The sequence below is a fragment of the Planococcus citri genome, chromosome 1 (genome assembly GCF_950023065.1).
Source record: "Planococcus citri chromosome 1, ihPlaCitr1.1, whole genome shotgun sequence".
NCBI lineage: Eukaryota > Metazoa > Arthropoda > Insecta > Hemiptera > Pseudococcidae > Planococcus > Planococcus citri.
Genome location: NC_088677.1, coordinates 28487010 through 28500211, shown reverse-complemented (window position 1 = coordinate 28500211; position 13202 = coordinate 28487010). Strand labels below are relative to the sequence as shown.

At 33.4% G+C, this 13202-nt stretch overlaps 1 protein-coding gene and 1 long non-coding RNA gene across 5 annotated transcripts in view; one reads left to right on the top strand and one right to left on the bottom strand.

Moving 5' to 3' along the window:
- The window catches only part of LOC135831213 (mucin-5AC-like), a 407292-nt gene that overhangs the window by 353296 nt on the left and 40794 nt on the right, over nt 1-13202 (bottom strand). For 3 of the 4 annotated variants that reach the window (XM_065343528.1, XM_065343529.1, XM_065343530.1), the window contains one exon: nt 10886-10940. In XM_065343528.1, the coding sequence (XP_065199600.1) occupies nt 10886-10935 (50 nt within the window). In that variant the 5' untranslated portion in view covers nt 10936-10940. Of the gene's footprint in view, nt 1-10885; nt 10941-13202 lie in introns of those variants that run through there. The other variant, XM_065343534.1, reaches the window with a different exon arrangement.
- The window catches only part of LOC135831216 (uncharacterized), a 256152-nt gene that overhangs the window by 208229 nt on the left and 34721 nt on the right, over nt 1-13202 (top strand). The window contains exon 7 of the long non-coding RNA XR_010556163.1: nt 11612-11660. This is a non-coding gene — a long non-coding RNA (uncharacterized LOC135831216). The remainder of the gene's footprint in view (nt 1-11611; nt 11661-13202) is intronic.

Genomic DNA, 13202 nt, shown 5'->3' with positions numbered 1-13202 from the left:
CATTTACGAACGATTGGGGATTGAATAAATTGATTGGTGAATCATTATCAGACGGATCAATTAATTTACGGTGGATTCGGTTCTTGTGAAACGATTGCATAGGAATTGATCTGTTTTCAAGCGAAGTGAATCGAATCGAATCATTCACAACCGATTGGCGATCGAACGAATTGATTGATTTCTAGGTGAATCATTCGCGAACGAATTGACTCGTATAAGTGACTCATTCGCGAACGAATTGATTTGTACAAGTGACTCGTTCGCGAACTAATCGATTTGTACAAGTGACTCGTTCGCGAACGAATCGATTTGTACAAGTGACTCGTTCGCGAACGAATCGATTCGTATGAGTGACCCGTTTGCGAACGAATTGATTCGTGTAAGTGACTCGTTCGCGAACGAATTGAATTAAGTATTTTTTGTGAATCATTCGCGAACGAAATAATTCGTACAAGTGACTCGTTCGCAAACAAATCGATTCATTTACTCAATTTTTTGTGAATCATTCGCGAACGAAATGATTTGTACAAGTGACTCCTTCGCGAACGAATTGATTTGTACAAGTGACTCCTTCGCGAACGAATCGATTCGTATGAGTGACCCATTTGCGAACGAATATTGATTCGTATAAGTGACTCGTTCGCGAACGAATCGATTCATTTACTCAATTTTTTGTGAATCATTCACGAACGAATTGAATTATTTTTTGTGAATCATTCGCCAACGAATTGAATTATTTTTTGTGAATCATTCGCCAACGAAATGATTCGTACAAGTGACTCGTTCGCGAACGAATCGATTCGTATAAGACATAAGTGACTCGTTCGCAAACGAATCGATTCATTTACACAATTTTTTGTGAATCATTCGCGAACGAAATGATTTGTACAGGTGACTCGTTCACGAACGAATTGATTTGTACAAGTGACTCGTTCGCGAACGAATTGATTCGTATAAGTGACTCGTTCGCGAACGAATCGATTCGTGTAAGACATAAGTTACTCGTTCGCAAACGAATCGATTCATTTACTCCATTTTTTGTGAATCTCAATTTTTTGTGAATCATTCACGAACGAAATGATTCGTACAAGTGACTCGTTCGCGAACGAATCGATTCGTGTAAGACATAAGTTACTCGTTCGCAAACGAATCGATTCATTTACTCCATTTTTTGTGAATCATTCGCGAACGAAATGATTCGTACAAGTGACTCGTTCGCAAACGAATCGATTCATTTACTCAATTTTTGATAAATCATTCATCACGAACGAATTGATTCATAAATTAAAGAATTGATCAAAAATCCGAATCCAAAGGTGCAGAAAATTTTCAACTTTTTGGTTTTTCTATTTTTTTGAAAACTTGAGGGGATTTCCAGCGTAAGTTGAATTTTTTGTTGGGTGTAAACATTGTCAGGGAGTTTTTAAATTAAAAATCAACAACTTGGGGTGTGAGGGTGGAGTCGAAAAAATAACCCAAAGAAATGTTCACAAAATAATAGTCTTTGACCCATCTTAGGGAGTTCAAGAGAAAAAACACGTGTAGTTGTATAGCTATTTTAAGGCTAAGGAAAAGTAAGTAAAAAATAATTCACCCTATTAGCCGTACTACCTGAATCCAATTTCAATATACCCATACACCTACCTGTTTATGAGCCTACGCAATGTAAACAAAAGCTCTCCTTGTACCACCTACTCGTGGAACTTTATCTATACAACTCAGTAGGTATACTGGTACATTTATTGGTGTTAGTCTAAAATACACACAGTGTACCACTATCGAGAGAGTTGACGTATGCATGAAAACCTTTTCGTTAATGGCCTCGTATGTAATACGTATATAGGTGTACCTTTCTGGCTCTCTGGTACATTGAATAATGAATCTGACTCAAGCTGTATGTTGTTCTTGTTTTTTTTTCAGTTTTTTTTTTTTTTGCTTTTTATTGTCGTTGTAACATAAAGAATAGGCTGATGTATGCGCGAGAATATACGGATGGAAGTTAATTTCACTCGTGGGATTTGATTGAAAAAATTTCACTCACAAAACAATGAACTATACAACGTTCGACTGTGTGTATTGTACGTATACAGTGTACACTTTCACTCTATACATATATAGTACATTTCTTACAAAAATAAATTATTCTATAACGAGAAAACAACAACGTAGGTATAACGCGCAAAGGCGAAAGCGAGACGAAAAAACAAAAGCTAAAGAGTTTTCTGTGATATTTCACATTTTGTTTTAATCATTTGGTGGAGAGCAGAGAGTTAGGTATAGAATTAAGTTTTGTACTGACTGTGCAAAAGTCGAAGAGAGAGAAAATAAAACTCGCACTATGCTGTGTACCTACTATACCTACTACCTACGTACGTACAGTACCTACTATATACAGCCGGAGAATCTATTAAAAAGTTGGCGAATGTATTAAATTTCATATGAAAGTTGGACGGAAACTTTGTAAATTTTATTTTACTCGAAGAAGAGGGAAAAAAAGAGAAGTCTTGTGAAATGAAACAATAAACATTATACGATTTTATTGTCATCGGTACAGTTGAAATTAGTTTTCAGCCCCGTATACCCCGCATCTTTTTTTGGCTTTCGTAGGGGTATAGTAACGACTAAGGTAGATGCTCTTGAATAAGGAGAAAGGCTTAATATCTACTACGTATACTTACACGTGAAACTCTTCTTTGGGTTCTTGACGCGATAGGTATTTTTCAAGGTATGAAAATATACCGCATACACCGAACGGAAACGTACCGAGAAGAAAATAAGAGAAAAAATGAGGAAGAAAGTTGAATGGTATATCCGATTAAATTCGCTTTAATTCTTTTCAAAAGTACGACTACGACGCGTAGGTATCCGTTTCCGTCGACGTGTGCGAAGGGTCGCGAGCAGGTTTCGTAAATCGGCAAAAATCATCGAGTGAAATTTGTTCTTTCATGTTGCATTCAAGCGCCTGGTCGCCGATGAAAAAAAATACATAGCGTACAATATATTGTATACCGTAAGTTGAAGAAGAAGCGAAAGCAAAAGCAAAAGCGTCAGTTGAAACAGTTGAAAGCGCTGTTTAATCAAAATTAATGATTTTAACAGAAGCCAGCGCCCTCTAACGTAAGCGTAGACGCCGCATTTATACACGTTTTTTCTTACACTTTTCAATACGTCATTAAGGTGCGACCTTCGATATCACTGTAGCTGTACCTCTCTCGTTCTTTTTGAAATCATCAAGCACCAAAGAAATGGACAATGTGCGAGATTAAACAGTTTCTTCATCGCAAACTGATTCCTTTCTTAATGACTTGCCGATCAGAATCGCCTTTTTTGCCGCGTTTAAACGAGTTAACTATTTTGCTACGTAGAATAGGTAATTTTCGTCGGTCTATATCTTTGTTTTCGATGAGGCTGTACAGACGCGGAGAATGCATTAATTATTGTTATCTAGATGAATCATGTCTCAGAAGAGATTTTTTTCCAAACGTAGGAATAATGGTATTTTACCTAAATATCATTCTGAAATTGAGTAATTCTCGTGCCAAGAAATCGGGCATTTTTCACAGCTTTTATAAAAAGGTCACTTGAAGCCATTTTCAGCATTTTTTTTTCAATTACCTAGTTCGAAATTTTCTGTGAAATGATTCAACTGACAGAGAAAATTTTGGACGAACCAGGGTGAAATAGAAAAAATCACCCACAATGCAACGTCGAGCCAAATTTTTAATAGCCAACTTTCAATTTTCAATTTTTGGCGAATTTTCAAAAATTTTAATTTTGCAATTTTTCACAAAAAAAATTGATCTCATCGAAGTAGATAGTTGAAATTCTCAGCTTAAACTTTACGTTTGACTTCAGAAATCGATTGGTGCTGGTTTCGAGCTATTCCGAAGCCTCGGAGGAGGGGGGAATTTCAGAATTTCCTATTTTGGAAAGATTGTCATAAAAAGGGTTAGGTAGGTACAATAAAATTCAGAATTTGTGTTGGACTCAGGTTTGCCTTCTTTATGATTTTTTAGCAAATTTTATTGAAATTTCATTGTTTGATGTAATTTTTAGTGATTGAAATATGCGTTTTCAAAAGTTTTCTCAACACTGCATGTTTTCAACATTTTTTATTGCATTTTTAGCTAATTTTACTGAAATTCAATTTCTTTTTGTTTTTTTTTGTTCAATGATTTTGATGCTTTTTTGAGTGTTTTCATATCTATCATTTTGGTATGTTTTGAACCTTTCATGAATTTTTCACAATTTTACTGAAATTTCTTTTCTTTTGGGTGTTTTTTAATGTTTTTAACGCGTTTTTGAATGTTTTTATATTATTTTATCGTGTTTTTTAACTCTTCTATGCAGTGTAAGCAAACTTCACCAAAATTTCATTGCTTTTTGATAATTTTATGTGATTTTAATACTTTTTTGATCGTTTTTAATTGAATTTTATTATGTTTTGAACACTTTTTCGTGCATTTTTGACAAAAATGTTATTTACTGCAATTTCACTGTTTTTTTTTTTTAAAAATAATTTTCAGTAAATTTAATGCTGTTTTGTGTACTTTATACCCACCTTATTCGAACACGTTTTTGAAAATGTTTCATGTATTTTTTGCAAATTTTACTGAAATTTCCGCATTTTTTGGTAATTTTTGTAGAGTTGAACACTGTTTTGAGTGTTTTTACTTTATTTTTACGTTTTTGACGCCTTTTCGTGCATTTTTAGCAAATTTCACTAAACATTGCACTTTTTTAATTTTTAGAGATTTTAATGGTTTTTGAGTGCTTTTAGTGAAACTTGACAGGTTTTTTTCCTGATCCTATTGATCGATTCAGGCACAAGTTTATATGATCAACTTCGGCTGGTTCATTTCTTTATTTCATTCGTTTTTTTTTTAAATTTTAATTCTTTAATTTTTTAATTTTTTTAAAAATTTTTTTGGGGGTAATTTAGAAATGAAATGCTCGCTGGAGGTTTAAAAATAGCTCAAAAGAACCACTAATTGATTTTTAAATAACCAGAGTGCCAGTAGATCTAGATGAACAAAAGTTTAAATTTTGTGTTTGTGAACGAGAAATTTTCCATTTTTTCTTCAAAAAATCGATAAAAAAAATATTGAAGTTGAACTTACAAAAACGGTTTTTGAAAATTTGTTCTTGAATCGATTAAGAAGAATCATCAGGTAATTTTTTCCAAAACTCCAACATCCAAAAAATTGCTGTCTTTAGAATGTTTCGAAAATACCACCAATCAAATTTGGAGATCCGCAATAAGGTATGAATCAAATTTCAGTTCTCTACCTGATTTTGATCAAGTTTTCATTTTTTACTGACAATAATAGGTAAACTTTGAATACTATTTAAGAATATATCAAAAATCGAGAATTGAAATTCACCTCCTGAAATTCGACCTGATAGTGCCGGGCAACATTAAAAAATACCAATGTTTTTTTACACCTCACTCCCTCTCCCACCCTTAAATGTACGTATATGTATGTCTATAGTGTAGGACGCGATGCGCCAAAAATATCAAATACCATTTAATTGTTTGGGTTTTTAAAGGTCTCCGTTTGTATGGCCGATGATAAATTGTACTTGATTCTTATATATACTCGCGCAAGCCCCAGCGTGGCTGCGGCATTTTAAAACAGTTTTACCCGAATTTCATGATATGTGGCGTGACACGGAAATAATGTGGCGCTTAATGTTTGCGCGTTATTAATTGAGGATACGACGAGATATATTATCTTTTTCACAGTTCATGATTTTTATAAAGTTCATATTTTCTATACAACGATCGACGTCACACAAGCTAAATTTTATTGCTGGATTAAGCCCGCGCGCCTTCGTTCTCGTACTATACTGGTTTATGTTCGGCGAGCGAGTGCGAGTGTTTTTTCTCTTCTTTTCTCGTTATTCCCCCTTTACCTACATCTTTTTAGGTGATATTTTTCTCGTTTGCTGTTGTAGTATACGAAGGTAAGGTACTCGAATAAGTTGCGGTGGTGCTGCTGTTATGAAGGCGAATTTTTCATACAGCAGTGAAAGTGGAATTTTTAGAGCTAGTAAAGTACTCGTATCTTGAGAGCTAACTTGACGATTGAAAAAAAAAGATTAATGTGTTGGAGGTACATATCTATTTACTAGTACTTGTAGATATTTGCGATCGTTGTGTTGAAAAGTTTGTGGAATGTAGTTGTATGTAGTTTGAATGGATGACTTACTTTTTTATTTTTTTTTTAGCTAAAAATGAGGATTGTTGAAGCTAAAACTTGAAAATTCGTGTGAGGTGAACATTGGAAAACAGTTTAGTTCTCATAAGAATCCATTTGGTGAGAAGGTTATGAGCTCAAAAATTTTGAAAACAGAAAACATTCTACAGAATTTTTTGACTGAAAAATGAAAATTAATACTTCATTTATGTTTTGGGACTGAAGGTCTTGGGGAAAATGGCGTAGAGGAGTCAAAAAGTCAGTTCGGTGCCAAAACGTCCAAAAAAATCACTGAAATAGGTATTCATTTTTACTAGAAAAATATGTTTGGAGTTTTTGTGATTGCGAATTTTTTTAAATAAAATAAAACTTTTTAAAAAACTTCTTGCGGCTCATTTCAATTTTTTTTAATGGTGCAACATAATTTCAATAAGGGCTAAATAATATATCCTAAAAGGTCTCAAAAGTCCAAAAATAGCAACCCTCATGGTCATGACTCATGACCTATAATTCTTTGAACAAAAAAAATGATAGCTTTTTATACTTAGTTGAATAATTAGAATATCAATACTCTTACTCAGTTTTCTAGTCAAAAGAGAGTTCTGAAATTAAACGCTCGGTAAAAGTTTGGAGATCAAATTGATAGATTTCTATGCAATGTTTTAAAAATCTCAGCTCCACCGAGGGGGTGGAAATGAAAAATGATTGCAATTTTCGAGCTCAGCGCAGAATTTTATACCATTTCGATGGGTCATGTCTAAGTTTTAAAATCTATGTTCTGACATAGTCTCAAAAGGGGAGGGGAGAGGGTGGAGATTGAATGAAAAATTTTGAAGCAAAAATATTCTCAAATAACGAATATGAGATTCATTCTGATTGCGTACACATAAATCTTCACCATCAACGCGAAATGTACAAAATGTGTTCAATATCATAGTTGGATTCAGTTTGGGGGGAAAAACGCCACCATGCGGGGGTAGAAATGAAAAATGTCTGCGATTTTTGAGTTCAGCGCGAAATTTTATACCATTTTGATAGGTCGCATCGATATTATCGAATAGATAATGCATTGTTGAATTCCGGTGGTGGGGGGTAGCTGACAAAACTATTGATGCGCATAAAATCACGTTGTGCAAGTATTTTTTCACCGTTTTTGCGTAGTTGGGCTTCAAATATCCCCGTTTAACACACGTCCAAGAATCCGTTGGTTCCAGGCCATACTCTGGTCATTAGAGCCGTTTTATCATCAAAATTGGCCAAAAATGCATAAAAATCGCATTTAAAGTGCCATAATATGCAGTTGTGCAGGGTGTCACGGAAAAAAATCACATATTTGGCATCGGGAGAAGTCCCCCAACACAACCCCGTCGAGTTTTTGTGGTTCCGACCATGTCCCCAAAATCACCTTTTTGAGGGTCCATCCCCAATTTGTGCAAGGGAAAAATTTCAAAATTGCACTTTTCTGAATGGGGCACATAGTACCTTCATTTTGGCAGCGCGTTCATTACTTTTAAGGTTCAAGGATCCTAAACCTACTCAATAATTACCCATAAAAAAGCATCGTGGTTTTTTTGGGGGGATTTTTAGATTTTTAAATGGGCTTTTAAAAAGTATTTTTATTCTATCGAAAGTTAAAAGTTTCATTCAAAAACTCAGTTATAAACTTTTGAAAATTTTTTAAATATATTTCGAATCGTCTTTGATTTTTTTTTTAATGGCATGAACAGATTTACATCAAGTATTATCGTTTAGAAACATATGTACAAGGCTCTCAAAATGGGAAAATAAGTGGATTTGGGGAAATGAAGATGGCTTCTGTGACATAACTTTATTGTGAAGTCTTGCACAGAAGTGAAGGTAGGCAAAAATCACTTTCAACCTGTTGAATTTGAAGGAGAAAAAATATTATTAATGTTAAAATTCAACCCTGTCCTTTATTCCTCTTCATTTATCGAGTTGAAGAAAAGTACCTATGTGGTCTTCTAAGCTTTGTGATGGAAAAATTTAGTCGATTGAAAAATTCTGAGTCCGATGAAAAGCCCATCACAATTTGATACAATGTGAAATCAACGTAAAATAATTTGTGATTGCGTTTTTACGGCAAACTGGTTATGCAATTTTATTAACGCGAATGAATAATGCTGATAATGTAGACATTGTACAGGTTCTGCTGGTCGAAAATCATTTTATCGTAGGAAGGGCACTTGACAATGTTTCAATTCTCGTAATTTTACGACTGATTGATTTTCGTTTTGCTCATTAATGTAGGAATAAATTTTGTGTTCTCTTTTTTCTCATTCCTTCTATTCTGACGACGATCTACTTTCCCAGCTTGAAAACTCACTATTTCTCTATCACTCTATTGACTCCATGAGGAAAATCTTCAAACAAAAGTTGCTCTTCTAAAACTTTTATTCAGCCTTTTTAATTATGATAAAAATTCAAATTTTGAGCAACTTTTGCACTTGAAAACTGAAAAAACACTATTTAGAGACCTTAAGATCACGTTATTGCATTTTCAACGAAAATTTTTTAACAAGGGAACTTCTCAAGTGTACGTTTTCTATTTGAACTGGATCATGATTTTTGGAAAGAACATGCTCTGAAACCTTCGTTACCAGAATTTTAGCTCCTCGAATTAATTTTTCGACTTTTGGCAAATTTTTGAAAATTCAAAATTCACCATTTTTGGCGATTTATGCTTTTTTCAAAAAAATGTACATTTTACTCAGTAAAAATGATGAAAATCAGTCTTGAAACTAATATTGACTGCCACGATTCGAATTTCACCATTTCCAGTGACTTTGGAGGCTCCAGCACATTTTTTGATTTCTCTATAATTTAAAATTTTTTTCAGAAAGCATGGAAATTAATTCGGTCTACTAAAAATCTAATTGTATTAGTAGCTTATTCTCACCCTATTCAAAGCATTTATCTGCATTTGAGCTGATTTCCAGGCAGACACCTCAACAGTGCATTTTGACCTCTATTCTTCAGTCAAGTAGGTAATTAAGGTATGTATCATTGAAAAATACTCTGGTCAAAAAGAGACACTCGAGGTCTCTATCTAGAAATAGGGGCAAATGTACATAGATAAACTCGTTGAATAGATCAAGAATAAGCCACAATTCGATTTAAATCTGCCCATGTTAATTTCCACGTCTTCTGAAGAAATTTTAAAATTCTGGAGACATCGAAAATCACGCTATGAGGCCACAGAATAACTCGAAATGGTGAAACCAGGATTTGCAAGTTTGGTTTAAGGACAAGAAAAACCCATTTGTGAAAAACTTTACGAACAGAATATGTTTTTTTTTTTCTGGTAGATTTTCTGGTCAAAAAACGCATTTGAGGTGTCCGTTTGGAAATCGAACCAAATGTAGCTCAACCTCGTTCAATACTTCAACAATAAGCCGCAACTCGATTTTCAGCTGCCCAAATTTATTTTCACGTGTTCTGCAGAATTCAAAAATCGCGCATGGAGGCTTTGGAATGACCGGAAATGGTGAAATTTGGTTCGAGAGAGTCGATATTACTTTCACCATCATTTTCACTGAGTAAATGGTAATTATAAAAAATCATAAATTTCCAAAGACAATCAATTTTGAAAATTCCAAAATTCGCCAAAAATCGAAAAATCAATTCAGGCAGCTAAAATTCAAGTTATGGGGGATTTGGACCATGCTCTTTCTAAAAATCGCAGTCTTGTTCAAATCAGAGACGGGCACCTGGGGAGGTAGCAAGATTTACCTATATAATCGCAAAATTACCCTATGTAGTTTAGAATTCTATTCATTTTCGAGTGAGCTAGATTACGACTAGTTTCGCACCTCAAATTGCTCAAAAAGATCTTCACCATTTTTCGAAAGTTCAGTGAAGAAAATCCATCTTCTGTACTTTAATCAGTACCTCTAAGAACAAATTCGTGATTCTAGATCATTACACCTGCTCACCTCGCTACCCGTAGGTACCTATGTGATTTAATCACTAACATTATCTGAAATACATTTGTACGAGAAATACGTCGAAATTGATGAATTTTCTCTTTCTTCGTAATGTCTATAAAATTAATTATATCGTTTATGTAGACTCTTAACACACGTCATGCGATGTGAGATTCTATTTAGATGTTATTTCTCTCGTCGTCGTTATCGTTTTTAATTAATTTTCAAGCGACGTCTTCAAACGCTATACGATGCCTACGATATAAGTATGCCTGCTTCTCTCGCCATCGCCATCGTGTATCGGGGGAGTTTTTAGCGTATAAAAATAGGCATATTGTAGTATCTATAATATAAATTTGGACGTTTTCGCATTTCCGCCTCTAAAGAGATTTCATCCGAAGACAATTTACGTAGTAAACGGATTAAATATAAGCATTGGTGGTACAATGACGATAAAATCTATCGGGAGCCACACGTCAAAATTTAGATATCTAATGCTTCGTTTCAACTTTTTACCACGGTCGTGTTGGTATAAATTCGTCGCCGGCGGTTTTTAAGCTTCATCGGGCAAATTTAAATGAACATTATGGTTAAGTATCGTCTCTCATCATTTTAAGATTTAACGTACCTACCTAATGTAATGTAGTAACTTTCAGCTGGTGTTTTTTTTTTGGGAGGGTGGTGTTTTTTTTTACGAAAAATAAGGTAGGTACGTATGGTAAAGAATCGAACAACACTTACCACGATAACGTCGACAAAATGTGCTTCCGCTGGTTATACTCAAACGTCATAAAAACTGAAACAAAAAAAAAAGTGAAAATAATTTTAGAAATAAAAATTGATGAAAAATCAATATTTAATAAAAGTATTAAGTACGGAAAAAGCGCGTGTGTTACGAGCTTGTAAATTTTATAGTCGGAAATATATTTTCGTTGTTGTTTTTTTTAACGTCATTTAAATTTCGCGTCGTAAAACAAGTGAAAAAAATAAAAATTTTATCGAAGCGAGTTAACAACAAGGCGCCGCTCGCGCTAAGATGTTGAAACGAGAATAAAAATTATTTATGAATTGAGGCGCGCGAGAAAAAAAAATGACACTGATGCTTTGTTTAGAATTATACTCGTAAGTACGCTGCACGCGTTGCTCATTCGGCAGATATTTGGATTCGTGGTGCTCTCGATTGACCTTTTAACAGTCTGGCCACGTTTTTCGCGGTATTGTATTTTAATTTATAATATAAAAAAATAAAATAATAATATATATTTCTGTAAAATAAAATATAAATGAAGAGGGAATATAACTTTTAAAAGATGTTTTACTACATAAGAACTGAAGCTTTAAGCCAAAGTAAAACGTGCCATTGAAAAATTTTAATTGGTGAGATAAGGAAAATTACCCTCGTTTTAGCGAGAGGTTATTGTATTAAGAAAAATAATTTCAAAATGTTTATTGATCGCATTGTTTCAGGTACATGGAAACGCGTACTTATGCATTGGTTGAAGTGAAATAAATATTGGTAAGTAAGTAAGCATTATACTTGTGTAGGTATACTGGTATAGTGGTGTAATATAAACCACAAAATTTAATTAGTCTGGATAAGATTAAGTGGTGAAAACGACTTGTCTTCGATAGCGACAACATGTGTTGTCGGATAGTTTCACGAAGAAATTTGATAATAATTAGACCGATTGAACCGCACCTCATCGTTTATCTCGTTCAACTAATTAATAATGTAAGAAATGTCAAGCATTACACATTGTAAGTGAATTAGTTCTATTGAAAAAGGATCAGGACAGAATAGAAGAACTTGTTGCTGCTGTTTACCTAATTGGTTTTTCTGTAAGTTGTTGGTTTTTTGTTCCAGCTTTCGTGAAAAAATGTAGTAGTTTTTAATCATCGCGTATAGGTTTCGGTTTTAATTATTTTCATTTCGTACGTGTAATGTATGATTTTAAATTTCCATCGAGCTCTTTCAAGACATATTGATTGTTAACTATTGCTATACTAGGACTAGGCACATACAATGCATGTGTAACAATGCTGGAAGGCTCAAAGTGAGGGGAAAACGAAAATCCCCAGGAACACGTTTCAAGCAATCTGCTTAACAAATTTATGCGTTGAATTTCATCCTTAAAAGTTGGTTTAATCGTCCTAAAGTTGTGGTATACGAGTACAATCGAAAAACGTAGGAAAAAATACGATGCACTAATTTTTGGCGCCTATTGACTGAAAAGGGGTGAAAATAGACATATTCAGGCCACATTTTACTTAAATTCATTTTCAGATTTATGTTCCTCTTGAGAAGGAATTTTATAGAAGTGTGATAGATATAGGTATAGTAGGTACAGATACCTATTTTATTTTATGTGCTGAGAGTGAAGTGAAGTGACTACAATATTACTATAAAATTGCGAGGAAAAAAATCAAAAAATTGATTTTTTGACAAAAATGAAGGTGTCAAAAATTTAGGTATTTTTACCATATACTTGCTCTAGAAAAAATCGAAGTAATCCAAAAAAAATTGTAATAAAATTAATTTCCCAAAAATGCAAAAAAGTTGAAGAAATTAGAAAGATTGTTTTTTCTAAGTCTTAAAGGCTGAATTGTTTTACCACTAGTAAATACGTTTTGATCGTTAAACAATCGCAACATCTTTAAGTAAGTACAATTAACTATTCAAAAAAAAAATGGAAAAATTCATTTTTTTTATTACTGTCGAAAAAATTCAAAAATTGAAAAACATAATAGGTATTTTTTACGATAAAAAAAATGAATTCGATTTCAAAAGCTGGACTATTTTTCAAAATAAATTGTATATCAAAACATTAAAGATTTTGGCAATGAGCCAGGCCTGAAAAAAAAAAACAAAAAAACCATAAAAATCTTTAATAAAAAAAACACTTACGCGTTCAGCGTGAGAAGATCGACTTTTCTCTAAATAAAAATATTTTATGAACAAATTGATTCGCTTTTTTTGAAACACTTGTACAGCAATTGATCTGTTTACAATCAAATAGAATCATTTACGAACGATTGGCGATTGAACAAATTGATTGAT